We start from the raw sequence: 20,022 nt of genomic DNA, 5'->3' as shown, positions 1-20,022 counted from the left end.
TAAATCAAACTCAGGTGGTCGGGTTCATAGTGAAGTGCACAAGCCACTGCGCCAGGGATGTACCCCGACTACAACATTTTGTGCTGTCGTCAAAGATCTCTGCAACGCAGTCTGTGTATGCGTGTTCTTTGACGTTCAGCGCTACGCTGCGCTACTAACCCGGTGACCCAGGTTCGATTCCCGCTCACGGCCACCAACAGCAGTGACGATTATCTGAACCTGTCCTGGGCCTCCCCTAGGTCGACTCAGCCACAAATGAGTACCTGGTGCAGTATGTGGACATTGCCACTGGGGAGACAAAGGCTGCCCTGGCGTGGTGCTGGCCACCAACCACCTCGTGTGCCGTGCCGGCCTTCATCGGTGCTCGCTAACAGCGTTTGCCCAAGCAGTCTTTTAAAGTCTAGACGGAGTGGGGGGGGTGTTGCCTTTCTGTCTTTGTTCTTTGATATTAAATGTGCGACCTAAATTATTCTACCACACGCACTTGAAAGGACTTCCCTCGGCCGCCTTGTTTTCTCCGAGACCCGGAGATGATAATACCGTTGCACTATTGATTCGCCGAACGTTATAAAAGCAGAGATAACGGCCGGCGGTGGCTTGCCAGGGGGGACGACAGGGCCAGGTGGTGACAGAAAGCCGATATTGGCCGGCGAGTGCGACCAGCGTGAAGCCACAAACAACGTCACTGCCGGCCGAGGGCCACGGACACAATCGCCGGCTGCTAAAATAAAATAACAAAAATGCGTGCGCGTACGAATAAATAAATAAATAATAAATCAATAACCCGTTCCCGCCAACGCTTGTGCGGAGAACGTGGCTGTAATTTTTATTATTATATATTGAAAAAAAATATACGGTCCCAAAATTCCAAGCGGCCAGCAACAGGACAGCACTGCTGAGGTGTTGACAGACGAGCGTTGACGCGTTACTTTGACACGAGCTATAGGTTGCCGGAACTCTGGGAAAGAGCCAATGGGAGAGCATTCCAAAGGGGGGATAAAGATACTCGATCATGGGACCCTTTATGGCAATTAAACAGTTGTGTTAAGATGTGAAAACACCAAACTGAAACCTTTCGCAAGGAATCGCGTCTGCATTGACCACATATACTTGTGGTGAAGATGCGAACAAAAAAAAACATCTCGTCCCTTCTCATCTGTGCCCCTAATGGAGACATTCTGGGTGCAGAGTTTACCAGAGTTTACTATCCAGAGATACTGCCGTGGAAGGTAATGGGTCGCCGCACACTTGGGACGAACTTCCGCCGTGGCAGTTGATGCAACGCTGCAGGTTTCCTCAAATCCCCTCCGCATCTGTGCACCCAGCGGCATACGACGGGGGCGGAGAGCACAGTCGATCATCAGGTGAACGCGCAGTGGGGGTAAAGTGTGGTTCCTCGCAACTCTTCCAAGATGTCTAGCCAGCGTGGACAAGTAGGCCAAATGCCCTCTGCGGGGGGGAGGCTCCTACAATGGAGACCTTTCCACCCCCAGCAGTGGTGTCAGCAAGGGCTCCAACTTTTAGCTTTCTTTACCATCCAGAGAGATGTATTGTTGCAGATTTACTTACGCCACGAAACAACCAACCCTACAAATGCAAAGTCCTGAGCATTGGTTGGGTTTTTTTTGCCCAGGTACACAGAGGCATCGGTGCTTAACTGGATAAGCAAACTCATACGATGTTTTAACCGTCCAGCGTTTCAGATGCGGTGTATACATTTTTTAGATCATTCCGTGCGAAAGGCAGTATGTAAAGTAGGTTGCTGACTTATCGCTTAGTTTCTAGAATTTGTTTTTTTAAACATGAGGATGTTTTATGGAAATATTAGTTTGCTCCCACATGCAGATAGAATCCCCATGGAAGGGGAATGATGGCAGTGGCTAACAAGATAGGCGAATGAGATCCGAACCGGTCCTGGGCTGCCTCTTAGCAAACCCATAGTGACCAGAATGACGAAATATAATCAAACAACCACCCCACCCCGTGACCGACGTTTTGCTTGGGCAAAGCCTTCATTCAGCAGTGGATTGAGAAAGAGCTGAACATTCCTCCAGAGAGCATTAACGCTATAATTCTTAGCACGGTCGACATACGTATGGTGCGAAAGAAGCTCAACATACGTACTACATGACACACACACACTTGCGGGCCCAACGTACGGGAATTTTGACGACCTCACCGCCGACAGACGGAACAGAAAACGAGAAAGAGAGGATTCCCGCGAAAGCCGAGCACCAGCCCGAATCAAACCGGCGAGGAGAGATGAATTTGGGGGTGGGGGGGCAGTTTTCTTCGCGCTGGGCGAGGGCGGCGGCAGGGAACCGAGTGCGCTTGGCACCCCCCGACATAAGCGAAAGCGACAAGCTGCATGGGAGGACGGCCGATTAACTTGTCACGCGCGGCGCGCGTGCGTGCGCGTCCGCCGCCTCGCTCCGGACGCCCCTGCCACCCGAGGAAGGGACAATACGGCACGGGTTGGCCCTAACGATGATTAATGATGTAGCTGTTAGTCAAAAGGCCTGTAGCGGATTTTTTTTCTCCCTCTTCTCTTGAACGCGGCCTTGGTTTCTGAAGCCACTTGTCCAGAACCACAGAAATGTTCCACTGAGAGGACATCGCATCAGTCTCTGCTGTGCACCGCAAAAACAAAACGACTTTAAAAAAGAAAATCGCATTTTGAAAAGGACTCATTTGGGAACTAATATCACAAGCACCACATCTTGCCACCTACTCCTCCTCCTCTTCCTCCACCTCCCCCTTCCATCGCGTCGCCGCAGGCTCACAGGTCAAGTGTTGAACACGTGGGAGCAAATCTTGCGTTGAAAAGCAAAAAAAATGGACTTTTGCATATCGGTAATCTTCTAAAATAACCGTTGTTCAAACACCGCACGCGCGGCGTTCATAATGATTAATAAACGCGGCGCAGCTGTCGCGATTTTATTCAGTCAGTGAAGAGCTGACCACTTGAAGCTCAATTTGGCGATTTAGCTAAGTAGCATGAGGGCAGGATGCTAATAGCGTGCGCTTAACTCCTAGCCTGTATGCCCGACCAGAAGCCAATTACTGTGGCGCTACACGAGTCAAGTGACTGCCTCTTCAGTCCGTGATCCCTCTAAGCCCTCTGCTCACGGCGTTACAATGCTCTCCGTGGCACAGCACGCCAGCAGGCGCGGTTAACCCCTTCCCCGCTAACTAACGGCACCGCGCCCGCCTGCCCGATCGGTGCCCGGCGATTGGAAAACATCGTCGCCTGCCAAATGGGCCTCGATTCAAAGCTCCGGTTTTTTTTTTTAAAGGCAAGCAGCGCCTGTCAAGTCGTGCCAGCGCAGCGAGCCACAGTAAACATATTACGGGCTCAGTTGCACTAAATTTATTTTGCCATTTTAACGTTTTTTTTTCGTAAAGGTGCCGTGGCCTACGTTCCAAGCTGCCTTTGGTGCAAAAAAATAATAATAAATATAACTTTAATTCATTTCTTCTGTATGCACAAGCAAAATATAACTATTCTGGCTTCAAACCCCACATTGCTCACTTTCATTTTCTGGAAGAGTAAGTGCTCGTGGTATTTTTTTGGTCCAGGCATTATGGATAATTTGTGGTTTGGCTAAAATTCAAATATAAACAGGGATTTAGGAATTAAACAAATTTTGCTTCTGAAGTAGCACCGTCTTTGTGTTGTTTGTGACGAATCGTTTGCGTTAATCTGCAGCTTTGAAATGCGCCACATACGCAAATGCCATCCCAAAGACAATTATTATGAAAATAATATAATCCTAATTTATCCCATGAGGTGCTACCAGACAAGAACAGAACAACATCCTTTAAATGTATATTAATGAAGCGTATAGTTTTTGCAGAATGTTTTCTGGAACCTGCCCACTTGAATTCGGTAGTAGTTTGAGCGTTAGTGTAATAGAATTGTAAAATAATTAAATAATACATAATTGTGTATACAGAGTATGAGAGTAATGACACATCGATTCATCGCTTATGCTCTGGATGTAAAACATTAGACACAATACAAATAAAATCATGAATATAAGACAAAAAACTACAATCATTTTACACAATTACGGCCTCCCAATAGTTTCAGCTCCTAAAATCATTTTGCATGCCATATGTGTGCATATGTATTTATTACGCACACAGTCAGACTGTCATAGTCGGCTCAAAGACACAGAACCTGGCTCCATGGCAGCATCAAGATGCCAAAGCAAGGTAGCCATATGACAGGAGTGTGTTGGTCAAGGTCAAAAGGTCATCATGACCAACACTATTGATGCCACCACACTTCGCCATTGCTTCCTTCCTTTTGCGAGATGCAAGAGTTGTTGCAAGGTTAACATCTGACCTCCAATGTCTGCTCTTACAGTATCCCACCATCTGGATTTAGATCTTCCCATAGGTTGCTGACCTCTTGACTTCGAGGTGCCACGCCAATGTCCATCTCGATAACCCACCCTCCTCTATCCTGCACATGTGTCCCCATCAGATCATAGCCACCTCTTCCCAATTAAATTCATAAACAGTTTCTTTTGAGCTTATTTTGAGGACTTCCAAGTTATTTACCCTATCCTCATTGTGAATTCATAGAAGCCTTTTAAATACCATACGCTTCTCTCCTAGTTGTGTTGCTGATAACATGTTCTACCAATTTGCAATGCACGTAGCCTACCATCATGTTATTAAGTGATCTGTTTGCAGATGAAGGCTATGATTTGTTTACCATTTTATCACTTTCACCTACGAGGAGACTGGAACGAATTTCCCCCCACCATCACCACCACTACTGATAATAACTTGATTGCGCGGCTCACCGTTACAAATTACAGTGGCTTTTATTTTCTAATGAAGGCAGATGTTCAGATTCGACACGCTGATCTGTGGACCATGAAAAAAAATCCCCGCACATCCGGCATCATTGAATTATTTAGCAGAAACACTATTTTTTTATGATTGTTAAGTACAAAACATTGTACAATCGCAATAACAATATTACGTCCGAGTAGTCCAAGGGTTAAAAACTGTGAAAATAATACCTGGCTGCTTACGGACAGCCAAATTATTTCTGGCAAAGAGCGGGCAGCCGGTGGAGACTGAGGACGTGCCATATGGCTAGGTTTGATGGCTAGTGGGGTCCGGGCATGGTAATTACACTAATTGCACCTCGCACCCTGGAAATCACACTGCCCCTCACACCGCCCAAACGATGACTGATTAGCACGATCGGGCCCAAAACGTGTGCTCGCTAGCTCTGTGGTGTTGCACTGTTCCCAATTTTTTTTCAGTATTTTTTTCTTCTTTTTGGGTGGCCATGATGTTCTGCTCGTTGTGTATTCGATGATGAGCAAAGCTTAAAGCATGGAAAGCAGCAGATGCATACATGGCCCTTCCTGAGATGTTTGACAACACGGCTTAAAAAACAGCGAACCGCAATTCAAGTTATGCCTTGGATTCGAAAGCCAATCATTGTCTCAGCTTATGGCATTTCATCCAGACACTTGCCATATTGATTGTGGCACTCTAAATTACATATCCGTTATTTTCACGAGCACTGTTTGAACAGCTGCGTAAGATTCGCAAATAAAAAAAACGATGCTGCTGTAATCTGTGACCCACGCTCGATTTGAGTGTACATCACCAGGTCACGATCACAAAACAAAGACAAAGGTCCCCGATATAGCCTGTAACAGACTGTTGGGGCAAATGCTGTGAGCAAGCACCTTTGAAGGCCAACAGAGCACACTAAGAGTTGGGTGGCTTGCTACCACGCCTGACCGACTTTGTGTCCCTGGTGGCGATGTTTCCACATCGCAGCAGGTACTCATTTCAGGCTGAATAGACCTAGGTGAGGCCCAGGACCAGTTCAAATATTCGCCACGGTTATTGGTTGTGAGCGAGAATTGAACTCGGATCGCCGGGTTTCTAGCGCAGTTCGCTAACCGCTGCACTACCGCTTCCCCCAACCACACAAAACACACACGCACAGGCGCACAGTTGCAACGTTTCAACGCAACCTGGAATACTTGGTAATTTTAAATCAGCCGTTGAAAGTAACTAAAAAAAACACACACACGAGGATAATTCTGCAGCCATAATCACACTGACACGGATGCGTATAAGGTTAACTGGCGAAGCAGCTTTTAATCTGCCCTGATATAGTGTCACACACCTTGGCGCACAGCCCCGACGGTAACTCAGCAACACAATTCATGTTTTATTAAGGGCTGAACAGCTAAATAAACCACCGCGCGCGGCGTGACTTATGGTTGTAATAATTTACTGCTGCGGCTCTCCACGCTGTGCCGGAGGTAGTTAATTTATCATTATCAAACGCCGTCAGGCGACGCGCTGTATCAAATTATTTCATTAACTTGTTGCGACAGGGGGAAAAATTATTTTATTAGCAAATTACAATACTGTAAAATGCAATGGAAAGGCTGGCTGGACTTTGGTTGTTGGGAGACAGAAGCAACTCAAGCCGTGCCGGATGCTTCAGTAATGAGTGGGGCCTGTGATTAACACATCATTTAAGTTGGGGTAATTAGAATTGTCTGATTATGTCAAAACCTGCCCGTTGCTCTCATTATGCTCATTAAAAACTTGACACATATATACATGCGCTGTATATGAAATGTAAATTAACGGTTGTGCTTTACGATCGTGTCATTCTGACCTAGTTTTACACTGAACAATTAAAAAAAACTTGCTCGCGCGTTTTGTTCTATTATTGACACTAATTCACTTCGCATAACCGTGCACTACTCTGGTGACGTTTAAAATGGCATTGCCTAATCTTGACATCGAGTGTGTGTAGTGTCGTTGCATAAGCATTGCTTTTTTGTCATCGATTACATCCTGCAATTACACTTTTAGGAGTCGTATGGTGTTTAGTAGTAGTTATAATAATAAGAACAATAATACAGGGATACACAAAACATGTAAATGGCCTTTTCAACAAACCCTTTATATAGTTTTGAATGAAAACAGTTTATCAGAAAGTAGCGTATATGGGTCTGACATTGGAACACAATGGAATTTTCAATGAAGGGCATAGGGAAAGCATGAAGGAATTATGCAGTCGGCTCAACGTCCTCCTTCAAGGAAGGCGTACTTTGTAATCCCTGGCCAAAGAAACTTACCGAAGCAAGGGAACGTGTTTTTAACCGACGAAGCCGAGATTCAAATGGGGCAACCGTTTTAATCTGAGATTACCTTTTCATTAAACAAAATGTAATTTTCACTCAGAACACAGAGGCAGTGCTAACACAGAGCAAAATACCCGTCAACATGTTCTTAATTGATACGCATGACGGTTAACGTGAACACCACGGACAGTTCCCGGACATCTAAATACACGTAACATGATAATTATATGTTATTGCCATAACACGACGTTGCATTTACACACAACATAAATCCACATTGTGTTATTGTATTATACATACATTGCATTTTATCGAGTAATTACTCATTCTAGTATGTGATTCGATCAATATAACGCTGGAATAATGTGTTTTATTAAGGTATATCACCATAACATTTGGATCCTTACTTTTGTAATTTCCGTACAGTTTATATTTTTTTGCCCAGCAAGGGGTTTGTGATGAAGACTAAATGCCAGCATTCTCATAAATGCGCGTGTAGGAAATATTCAATGGTCAAAGTGTGGCAGGAGGAAAGTGACGCTCTATCACAACACAAACACAGTTTGATCTCTTACCAAAAAACAAGCGTGTCACCCCGGGTGTCAGCACAGAATAAAAAAAGGGGCAATTACATCCAGCGCCCTGGGTTCATTTTATGGCAAGCAAACATGGATATCATTATCTGTCGGCATCGCAAGGGCACGTCTCAACGCACGTAGTTGTGTGCGCGTGTGCGTGTGTATGTCTGTGTGTCTGTGTGAGAGGGAGCATTGGGGAGCGGTGCTGTAGCGGTTAGCGCTACGCTGCGCTACGAACCTGGCGACCTGGGTTTGATTCCCGCTCACGGCCAACACCCAGTGACGGTTATCTGAACCGGTCCTGGGCCTCCCCTAGGTCGACTCAGCCTCAAATGAGTACCTGGTGCGGTGTGTAAACATCGCTACTGGGGATACAAAGGCGGTCGGGCGTGGTGTTGGCCATACACCCCCTCGTGTACCGTTCCGGCCTTCATAGGTGCTCGTTAACAGCACTTGTCCCTACAGTCTGTTAAGGCTATACGGGGGATCTTTGTCTTTATCTTTGTGTGTGTGTGTGTTGAGCGGGGAGCAGTGGTGCAGTGGTTAGCACGCAGTGGTTAGCACGCTGCGCTACGCACCTCACGACTCGAATTCGATTTCCGCTCACGGGCCAACACCAGTGACGATTATCAGAACCGGTTCTGGGCCTCCCCTATGTCGACTCAGCCTCAAATGAGTACCTGATGCGGTGTGTAAATATCGCCACTAGGGAGACAGAGGCGGCAGGGTGTGGTACTGGTCACCCACCCGCTCGTGTGCCGTGTCAGCCTTTATAGGTGCTCGCTAAAGCACTTTCCACAACAGTCTGTTGAAGGCTATAGGGGGAATCGTTGTCTTTGTGTGTGGTGAGTGATAGCGTCGTGGTGAGCGCTATGAACTCGGTGACCCGAGTTCAATTCCAGCTCACGGCCAACATCAGTGGCGAATATCTGAACCAGACCTCGGCTCGCCTACCTTGACTCGGCCTTAAATGAGTACCTGGTGTGGCGTGTGATCATCCGCACTGGGGAGGCGCAAAGGCGACTGTGCGTTGTGTTGGCCACACCACCTCCTCGTGTGCCATGCCGGCTTAATAGGTGCTCGCTAACAGCACTTGCCGCAACAGAAGTGTTGGCTATATGTCTTTTGTGTGTGCATGTATTCTCATACTTTCACTGTCTTTCAAACTGCTAGATTTGTGCTTCTTGCTGGGCAAAGGGCCCACGCTATGTCAATGGGAATCTGGGAACGCGTGTTTGGTTTCGACGTGTATTCATGGATGGATTTCTAGCTTGTCATTGGTAAACGCATGTACGAGTGTGCATATTCACTTGTGGCGTGTGTCTAGATGTATAGAAGAGATGGAAGTCCACGCTAATAGTCCAACTTGTTTGTTGTATTCCTATCTGCACGTGCTTCCAAATCGTGAAATAACAAATTCTGTGCGCATGTTTGTCAATGTGGGGAAGTGGTGTCACGGTGGTTAACGCAATGCGCTGTGAACAAAGCTAACATCAGCGGCGAGTAACATCTGAGCTTGTCTTTTCACCAACCCACATTGACCAGCGTGGTCAAGCCTTCATCCATGAGTGAATAAAAAGTGTCTGTAATTGATTTAATGTCATAATTTGTTTAAGACAACTTATTCACGTGCATATGTGTAGATACACACAGACTGGCTTAAAAATTAATCATATTCCAAACATTATCTCTACTTTTTTATTATTACTACTACTCCTACGTAATTTTTTTACATCTAAGTCAATGTCTTTGTAAAGATACTCATATGAGCCGTGCATGCACGGTTCACGCATACGCATGTGCCAGAGGTTGCACGCACGCACTTTATTGCGGCTTCAGCAAGAGTCAGCAGCATTGCCGCTGCAATCCCAAGCCCCGGCCGCAGCTGCCAATGCGCAGCGCGTTGTGACTCTCCTGCCAGTGCGTCTTCACCCGGGTGGGTTAATTGAATTGGGGCCTTTCCCTCCCGCCCCTGTCGCACGGCTGAGTGGGCTGCGCTAATCGTGGTCACGCTCCGTCTAATGGTGCCACACGCTGCACTCCCGCACACACCAGAGTGGGCGTACATGGCCTTAGCAAATGCTGTGGTTTTTTTCTTGGGTTTTTTTTGTGTGTGTGCACGGATAACAAAGCATCGTAGGTTGTGATTTCAGGTCATAACCGCGTGTCGCGCGGCACAATGTCAGATTTTGCTCCGCGTGCCGGGAGCTTCTTCAAGTCCTGAAGAAGCTCCCAGCACCTGGAGCAAAGCGTCCGACATCATGCCAAACAACACACACGGTACAACCAAAAGACAGATCGGAGAGCTATGCGTGCAGAACGATCAAGCATTGCTAAATTATTTTGTGGCAATCTTCGTGCAATTTTCAAGAGAAATGTGAACTTTGTTCAAATAAAAGTCCGCTGATGTTGTGAACAAGACAGACACATAATCGGAAATTGCCTAGAAGGTAGCGGTGCATATTCTGTTTTAAAAATTACATCCACATGCACGCACACACGCACACATATAAAGTGTCAATTTTAAAATATATGAAGCCAATAGCCGAAAAACACAGCGCAGCCAATTTTTTTTTCACATATTGTTTAGCAGGGATACTTCCTACTACTTCCCCCGCCACTCCTTTTTTTTATTTCTGACAGGATACAGACACTCTGTCATAGGACCTCTTATAAGTAAGTGCTGAGGACACACGCCAGCGCATGTACTGGCCCGAAGAGCAATGTGTAGCCATCAGCCAGGAGTGGGTATGCAATGCTAGAGAGTGCGGTAGCTTGCAGTACTGCCCATGCCCCTGCTTTCTTGTCTGGCAGGAGGTGATCTTGAAGCGCGCGGCAGATTTAGTGGAGGCTTTGTACGGCCTGCCTCATTACAACCAGGTAATTGCTGCCCATGCAATTAATAAAGCGCCTATTTTTAAACACATAACTGTACGCAGGCTTTAATTCTACACTGCGCGTCTGTAATGATCGTGCTGTGATTCAGCCGATTTCATATTGCGTTATATCTATTGCTTATCCTCCCGTACTTCATTTCATTTTGTTAATTTTTTTGTAAACATGCTCCATGGAAAGTGAAACATTTGTTTCAATAAGGGATACAATTACACGAATCTGCTTTCTTCGCTTGAATGTGGTTTCTTTTGGGTTCCTTATGTCAGGTTTTAATTTACTCAAAGGCAAAAAAACCTAGACCTGTACATTATAAATATGTGACTATGAATTGCCTAAACATTCACAAATACCCACTCCAAACCACTTACTTTCAATGAAAGCACAACTTGACGATAAGGCTTTTGAAGCATTTGTGTGAAAATGTTTGCACCTTTGTATGTAAAATAGAAAAATCACTCAAATAGGGGAATTGAAAAACTTCTCCTGTGGATATCCACATACACTGAGTAATAACAACTTATTTGTTTTTTTTTAAGATCAAGCCTGTTGCCATTGTGTATACTTGTTACCGAATGATGTGAGGATTGCTTTATAAAAAAAAGATAAAGTTACAACTCATATATATACTGTATACATTGTTTGAATGTCATTCATATTTTGCACTGCAGTTATAACAAAACAATGCTTCATAAACAATTGTTATTTTTCTGGCGTGTGTCTGTGTCTTGGTTCATGCATGCGTCCATGCGTGCGCACGTGCGCGCGTGTCTATGCGTGTGTGCACGTGCGTGCGGTGTGCACGCGTGTCCACTTGTGCGTCCATGCGTGTGTGCGCATGTGCGCGCGTGCGTGCGCGTGGGTGCGTGTCCATGCATGCGTCCATGTGCGTGTGCGACGTCCGTTGCGTGCGTGTGCGCCCATGCATGTGTCCGTGCGTGCGTGCGTGCGCCGTCGCACTTTAGGAAATCATTCTCAAGAGAGCCGCCGACATCGCCGAAGCTCTGTACAGCATGCCCCGCCACCAGAATCAGCTGCCGGCTCTGGGGAACTCGCCGGCTCACCACGCCATGATGGGAGTCAACTCGTTTGGCGGGCAGCTGGCCGTGAGCGTTTCGGAGCCCGGCCAGTCCGTGGAGCAGGCCATGCTGAGCCACGCCACCGGTCGGTACCCCTGTATGTACTGGCATGAGTGCGCTCCTTCTCGCATGGTGTGTGCTCGATACGATCCCCGCCGCCAGACACGACCAAACCTCATTGGGCACACTCTCACACTTTCTCACGCAACTTGCACACTCGCATTTGTCGACAAACCCCCACCTGGAACTGGCAGGAGAGGTTTCAAATTACATTGCTGTGATGATGAGAAAGACATTTGGAGAATTAGAACATTATATTTGGGGGGTTTTGTTCCCTCCTCCGAATAACTGTTGGCCAACGATTGGGCCAATGTCATTCTTTCACACGTCAAAGTCACTGGATTCATGATTATCGCAGCAGTTGACATTATTTGGGGGATACATGTTGCAGCCATCGTTTAACGGCAGTGCCAGGGAGTAAAACCACTGACATTGCAGCTGCAGGTTGTGGACACTTTTTTGACGGATGAAACAAATACAAGGCTGCCGCTGTCACCATTTAATTCCATCCCCAGGTTTCGATGATAGTGGGTGCACGGGTTAATAATCAACACCTGTAGACATGTGTCTGACAACACTGAGCCAAGGTCACGAATTGAATCTAAGGGGCCCCTGAATGGTAGCATTGCATTTATGCATTACGGGTAATAGCTGAGGCACCCCAGGCTCCCTTTATTCCTGAAATGCTGAGAATACCACTGCGAGCACGTCCGGAGCGCGCCGGCACGTACAAATTATGCACTCGTGGCTCAGGATTTGTCCGTGCGCGCGTGCACGTGCCGGTGATGAGAATGTTAAGTGCGAGCGTGAGTGCACGTGCATGCGAGCGAGCCATTCCGCGGCGCTGTCCATCGCCGTTTACTTTGATTGGAGCGTATTGCCAGACACTCCACAATGTTTGGGCTTGCATTTCGGCCACGCTCAGAGCGTTCCCCTTTCCGCGACCGAACAGAGCGAGAAGACACGTGGGCTGCGGCCAGCTTGTGCCTCCCCTCCCTCCCCTCCCAGGCGCCACGCGCCCAGGCGTCTTTTGTGCGGACGTGAAATGAAACTTTTCACAAGTCGAATTTCACCTGCCTTCATCGTGGCGTCCGTGTCGACAACACGCGATTCACGCTTCCTTCCCTATGCCCGCCCACTGTCACCGCCACCGCCACCACCACCAAGAGCCACCTCTATCACTCCCCGACATCACCGCTGGCCCGACAACCTCACCGTACCTCCAGCCCACCACCCTCTTCGTTCTAGAAAGAAAAAAAAACCCAGCACCGCTCTAAACCTAATAAAGAGGAAATGAGCGGCTGGCCAGCGCTCATCTGTGGCCCTTCGCACAGCAGATTGAAATCGTGCTGGCTGCAAAGGTCGCGATGATTGTCTTGCTCGCATCTCCCAAACCTGGCGGCAGCGGCCACATTATGCGCACAGGGCCGGAGCAATAGTGCTGGGGAAAATGGGATTTAGATTGGGGCAAACGCACGTGCGTGGACTGGGGGTGGTGGGAGATTTCGGGAAACGAGGACAGAGCAGGTGGGGGCGGGGGGGGTAGGGGGGGTTTGGTGGTGGGGCGTGTAGGTGGGGGGTAGGGGGGTTTGGTGGTGGGGCGTGTAGGTGGGGGGTTAGGGGGGTTTGGTGGTGGGGCGTGTAGGTGGTACTGGGATGGGTGGAGGAGGAATGAGGAGTTGGGGTGGCTAGCTGGGGTTGGGTGTTCATTTGTAAACATAGCCATGCAACATGTTGGCATGTACTCATGCAGGTGGATTACTTCGCTGTTTTTTTATTCTAACGGGACGTGGTTTCCTTAATAATTCCATCGAACCTTTACTATGCTTGCGATTGCCACGACGGCATGAAAGTTAAGTATTGTACCAAGTGAATTATCTTCAAATAATGTTTTGGGCTGAACAAAAATATGCCCTTTCTCCAATCGGTAAGATTCAGATGTATCAGTTGTATTAAACAATCTGTTTCTGCACTGTGTAATAGTCTTTAAGGAAACACATTTTTAACATCACTTGGCTCATTGCACAACATATGTAAATCCTTAACTCACACGCAGCCCTTAAATCAATAGCAGATTTTAAATAAATAAATAAACATATACTGTATGTGAAATAGTATAAAAAAAAACCTGCTTTAAAGATAAATGAAAAACTGCTATGTCTGTCATGGCTTGTTGTCTGCTGATGGCACCGAGTCAAGTTTCAAAGACGGGACGGAGTGCATTACATGACAAGCAGGCGTTTAGTCCGTGTACAAGGCGGATTGTCTGTACAAGTTTCCAATTGTCGTTTCTCAAATGAAATTCGGCGTCTTGGAGGCACTGATAAAATGCATCAGTGGAACTTTGGAAAGGGGATGGGCGGTGGGGGGGAGTGGGTGGTCGCGTATGGGGTGGAGGGAACATTCAATCGTGGATGAAAGATCTGAAAAAAAATTCCCGTGCGCCGAACTGAAGGCTGAATCGTGAATCGCAATGTGGAGATTTCACTCTGTAATCCCATCAATTGTCACCTCCTGAACCACGGGTCACATTTTCTCTTACGCCCCTGTCATTTCCCCCCCCCCAAAAAAAATTAAACCTAAGCCACCTCCGCCGCGCCTCTGATCTGTGACTTGGTATTCCAGGCAAAGTCCCTTAGTGCTCCGCAAGGCCAAGAACAAGGCAAAAAAAAGAGTTGGCCAGAATATTAGCGTTCACTCTGCAATCGCAACCACTGGGCATGCCCCCAACCTTCCATGCAATGGTTTAAATCCTCGCTAGGGCAACTGACCCCCCCCCCAAAAGTCAACGAATCCATTTGTAATCTATCTATCGCTGATGCGATACAAATACAGGAAAGGGGTGGGGGGGGTAGGGGGGTGACCATCAGTGGTTAGTACACCACAGCACTCGCAGTCCAGTGATATCCGCACCGATTCACGGCCCGTCACTTCACAGACCCGACCCGCACTGCCCAGCATGGAGAACTATGGACGGACATCCCCCAATGCTGATACAGCACGGGGTGGCCTTCATCCAGCAGTGGATTGATAAATAGCTCGAAATTATAACATTTTAATTCATCTTTCTTAAAGCGGTCATTCAGAAGTTTGAAATGTTTACAGCATATAAGGGCATCTTGCTGTATGCGTCAGAGACAATGTTAACCTTCAAGTATGGCGTCTGCATTTTTCTAGCATAACACAATCCATAATTATCGATTTCCGTGAGTAATGTTTTATTCTTAAGCTAGTGGCAAGTCATTCAGCATGCCAACTGTGGCCACGGGTTCTGTCCATTTGCTATTCTGCAGAGACACGTTTATCTTTGCTTGTTACACTGGGAGGGATCACGTCCCCGCCGCTACAACGGTGTGACCATCCATGCCGCTCTCAAGTAATCTTCGGCAGCGTTCAGCAAGTGGACTGTCATTCCAACATGTCCCCAGCAAAAATAGCTGAATCCGTCACTAATTCATCGGAGCATTTCAAACGGCCGCACGTATTGGCGATGCCAATTTGACATCGGATGACTTCCGAGGTGGAGTTGGTGGACCACGAACGGTTTAAGTCATCGTCAGTATTAGAGACCCGAGTGCGGGCAGCGGTGCCTGCAGGAGACAGTACAGCAATTGGGATGATGCCCTCTCTCTGCAATGGAATATTAATGTCCTTCTTTCTATGCCACTCTTCGACGTTCAAAAGTAGCATACATTTTTTTTTTACTTTGGGTGCTTCAGTTCCCTCCCAAATGAAACGAAAATCTATATACATTGGCAAAAACAAAAAATAATCCCAAGTAGGGCTTGACTGAAATACAAACTTTCCTGAAATCGCAAGGGAATTATTCAACCAATCAAATAAATAAACAAACAACCACATAACCGAACGCATGTGTGTCCCACGCATACACAGGCACGCTCACATGCACACAAACGCATAACAAAAACAACAACATAAACCGCCATTTGCTACTTCGTGGCGGTGACGTCACCACGGCGTTTGTGCCAGGCTATGTGTACTTGAATGCCACGTGAAGTGTCATGGGACAGACCCAGGTGTCATGGCTTGACTGACCGAGATGACTGGCAGATGCACCACCTGTGCACCCCCCCCCCCTTACTGTGCCAACACAAAGACACGCACGCACGCATGCACCCACGTGACCGCGCACCCACCGTTGCTGAACTAAAGCAAAACTATTTTTTTTTCCGATAAACACAACCAGCAACAATTCATCCAACCGAACGATTAATCAACACGGGCAACCGCACCGCACCACCGCGCCGAACGAGTCGCGACCCTCACGCCGACGCCGACGCTGCGCTGCCGTTGCAGGTTACAGCCGCAACACGAGCAGCGTGTCCCCACGCGGCTACGTGCCCAGCTCCACGCCGCAGCAGTCCAACTACAACACCGTGTCCAACAGCATGAACGGCTACGGCAACGCGGGCATGGGCAACCTGGGCGTGCCAGGCTCGCCGGGCTTCCTCAACGGCTCCTCCGCCAGCTCGCCCTATGCCAGTGAGTGACGCGCAGCGAAGACAAAAGACTCGGCCACACCCCCGCCCCCCCCCCGGTGTGGCCTGTGACGTGACTCGCCGTCCTGGCGAGTTGCTGTTAGCGAGCGCTTGCGCAGGCCGGCACGGCGCGCGGGGGGGGGGGCTGGGCCGACGCCACGCACGTCCGCCCTTGCTGCTCCCTACTGAGTCATGATGTTAACACGCTGCACGAGGTGCTCATTTTAAGGTCGAGTCGACCTAGGGGGGGGGGTTGGTGGCTCTCACACACGCGCACGCACGCACGCATACGCGTGAACGCACGGACAAAGATTCGCTCTCTCCCCGGACCCCTACAGCAGCAGTGTTAACCGCAGCACTCGCACACGCGCACCGCACGCTCCAGTGGGACCGCACCGAGAAGACACCTACGCTGTTGGCGCGTGTCGGTTGTTGAGATTTCATCATGGCGAGCAGATGAGGGTCCTGTCTCTTCTTTTTGTTGTTGTTGTTGTTGCGATTTCTGGTTGCCGCGCTAGAAATGTGCGCCCGCATATCCGTTGCTGGAGAAACAAAACGCACGCCGTCGCGTCTCTTGCAAGAGACGCTGCCGCTGCTGCTGCCGCTGCCGCCTTTATTACTGCTACTCAACTTCCCTAATGCTTTCAAATATGTATAACTAAATCCCCGTAGTATCGTACGAAAAAATAAAATAAACCTCGCTCGGAACCCTTAGCACCTTCAGTAATTTGAAATTCTTATAGGATCCTGTAGGTATTTTTTTTGGAAATACGCGAGAAGGGTTTTTTTTGCTGTTGTTGCAAGAGAGGCTAATAAGTGTTCACGAGTAATGGATAATGCATGCTTCTCGGCGAGCGATGTTTATGATGAGTCATTACTTAGAACCGGAGTTCCCGCTAACAATGTGCATTTTCTCCACGGGTTGACTCCAGGAGTGGCGTCTGCCACTCGTTCACGCGCAGGCGCAGCACACGTGCTGTGTCGCACACGCACGCGCAGCACACGTGCTGTGTCGCACACGCACGCGCAGCACACGTGCTGTGTCGCACACGCACGCGCACACGCACGCAGAGCACACGTGCTGTGTCGCACACGCGTGGCGAAGCAACACATTTCACGAGCGCAGCTCGCTAATTGGGCGTATTTGTTTTATTTATGCATTAACCCTACATTTGTCAACATTTACGCTCACAGTCCCGCTGTGTTAGAGCATCCGCAGCTGCTTGTGCGATGAGATCGTGCAGTTTAGGCGCAGCGTAAGTAGCCACCAGAAGAAAGAAAGATTTAAAAAAACACCGGTCTTTTTTTAAGGGCTTTATTATCTACACCCACGAAATGTGTTTTTTTTTAAATCAAAAGTATGTATTGTATGCTTGCATTAAAAAAGTGAAGCAGATCATTATTAGAGTTCCCATGCAGCCTGTATGTCAAAAAGGTTGCTGTCAAACTGTTTACAAACCATGCCCCGGTTCATGAATTACTAATGCTCCTAAATGACTCATAAACCCAACTAATTGGCAATTTCTGTGTGTTGCATGTGTTCGGATTTGTCCCCTTATGCTCTAAAAGCATAGCCCCGAGGCATTGGCGTCCTCTTTTGCCTGTGTCGGGCTCTTTGAACGCATGTCTGTGTCTCCACACTGACACTCAGGGAAAGGGAAGGAGAAGTCAAGAAAGAGAGAGAAAAAACAAACGTTGCCGTTCCTCGACAGTTCATTTGCAAATCTTGAGTCAGCGCAAAAGGCCCTTTAAGCGTCTTGTCTGGCAGCCTGTGTAAGCCTGTCCCATCTCGCGGGGAGCGTCGGGCGCAATGCACTCCCGACCCCTGACAGCTCATTTGTAAGCTCGGCTCATGCCAATGCAGGGGCGTCGGCCCTCCCCGCACGGCCCGTCCGTGCCAGGTCTGCCCGTGGCACTGTGCAGATCCCCCGCCCCAGACGGGAGTGCACGTTCAGACCGTCAAATTAACCTAGTTTCACAGCGCGTCACTCTCACCATGCCTGCCGCGCAAAGCACCCTCCGTGGACTTATCCAATTTTTTTTTTGCGTCCATTGACTACTTTGTGGCTGGCTCTCGTACAATGCGCAAAATTGTTCAATAGCTCCCAGTGGGCGACCCAATAAATTATCATGTGCCTAATAACGGCTAAGTCCTCGCCGGGCAAACGCAAAATGTTTATGAGGCTCGCGTAGCTTTTTTTTTCCATTGTAAATCTAGGAAGGGTGATGACTCAAGCAAATGCAATCCATCATGCATCTGTAAATGTGGTGCCAGAATTTTCACGCGAAATCTGGCATCGGTTACGTTTGCGCTTTTTTTGCTCTCCGCATATGATGCATGATTAAAAAAATAACCATGTGTTCACTTTTAATAAAGTACGAAATGTTATTCGCATATACGGTGCCATGACCTGGCCCAGTACTGCATACCATTTTGTCCTTCGTTTCATTTTTTTTACGTGTTTACTTTGGTTTGCGTAATAACAAGTTTTGCTTCTCCATGATTTCCAGTGTTACGTTCATTTCACCGCAGCGTAGGACATCATTTATTCTGATGCATTGGAGTGGCCACTGATTCATTAGTCACCAGAGGAAAGTACGGCATGATTGTGTCAATCAGCGTTTAACAAACAAACAAACAAACAAAAAACCGAAACAAAGCCTAAACAAAAACAAATCGGCAAAAAGCAGTCGTGGAAAGCGTCGGAATCTTAACGCAGCACAACCCAAAAAAACAAGACGAAAAGGGGAAAACAAAAAAAACGATAATAAAAACAAATTACAAAAAAAAAACAGGACAACCAAAAGTAAATAAACTAAAACAACCAAACGAGATTACTTAACGACGCAGTAAAAGTGCACAAACGAAGCCACGCCAGGTTGACGTGTCTCGTTACGAGAGGGGGCAAAAGGCTCGATCTAACGGACGCCTCTCTCTCTTTCCCTCTGTCTCCCAACCAGTCATGCCGTCAAGCCCTCCCGTGGCTGCTCCTCCCTCCATCACCCTCCCTTCCAACTGTAGCGGGGCCGGGGGCGTTTTCTCATTCTCCCCCGCCCACATGATTTCCGCAGTCAAACAGAAGAGCGCCTTCGCCCCAGTGGTTCGCCCGCAGGCATCACCCCCGCCTAACTGCACCAGCGCTACCGGCAATGCCCTCCAAGGTGAGGGCGAACGTTTAGAGAGACTCAATGCCGAGCGACTTGCAACGCCACAAATGTCATACTTTCTGTTGTTGTTCTTTAGTTTCTTTCCGCGAAAGTCACGCGCCTGGGTCTTGCACTGCAAAGCGGTTTTTTTTTCCATGCCCTCCTCCCCCCGTACCTCCGTGGCTTTGTGGCGTTGCAGGTTTTATTCCGTGAACAATTCTCCGGCCCGATGTGCCTGCCTGGCCTTCCCCCCCGACCCTGCTCCTCCTCGTTTGTCCCCTCAATGGGACTAATTTGAGAACGTGCACATCCCACCCTGACCGCAAAATAAAAAAAATAAAAACACAAAACCACACGCAGCGCTAATTCGAAATTTCTAGATTCCGTATTTCACGCACTCACGCATACGCAATGTACTGTGAATGCAAAAGGGGGGGGGGGGCTTTGATCAGACTGGGAAAACAAACCCAATTCTCATAATGAGAATAAAAACAGATGCAATTGAATGCCATCGACCAAAGAGAGTGCGCAAATTACAAAAAAAAAATTAGATTGTAAGTTAAGTTTAGACAACATAGGGGGGGCGGGGGTGGGAGAAACATGAACTGGAAAAACAACA

At 47.9% G+C, this 20,022-nt stretch overlaps 1 protein-coding gene across 19 annotated transcripts in view; it reads left to right on the top strand.

The window, feature by feature from the left end:
- The window catches only part of LOC116941316 (transcription factor COE3), a 146,162-nt gene that overhangs the window by 120,494 nt on the left and 5,646 nt on the right, over positions 1-20,022 (top strand). For 4 of the 19 annotated variants that reach the window (XM_032952248.2, XM_032952253.2, XM_032952249.2 and 1 more), the window contains exons 12-15: positions 10,541-10,606; positions 11,584-11,794; positions 16,075-16,260; positions 19,218-19,418. In XM_032952248.2, the coding sequence (XP_032808139.1) occupies positions 10,541-10,606; positions 11,584-11,794; positions 16,075-16,260; positions 19,218-19,418 (664 nt within the window). The remainder of the gene's footprint in view (positions 1-10,540; positions 10,607-11,583; positions 11,795-16,074; positions 16,261-19,217; positions 19,419-20,022) is intronic. The other 15 variants (XM_032952251.2, XM_032952254.2, XM_032952252.2 and 12 more) reach the window with 6 other exon arrangements.

The sequence above is a fragment of the Petromyzon marinus genome, chromosome 11, assembly GCF_048934315.1.
Source record: "Petromyzon marinus isolate PM22_M1 ecotype Great Lakes invasive population chromosome 11, UKy_Petmar_22M1.pri1.0, whole genome shotgun sequence".
NCBI classification, from domain to species: domain Eukaryota; kingdom Metazoa; phylum Chordata; class Hyperoartia; order Petromyzontiformes; family Petromyzontidae; genus Petromyzon; species Petromyzon marinus.
Note: the sequence above shows the minus strand (reverse complement) of the source record. Positions and strands in the feature narration are given on the sequence as shown.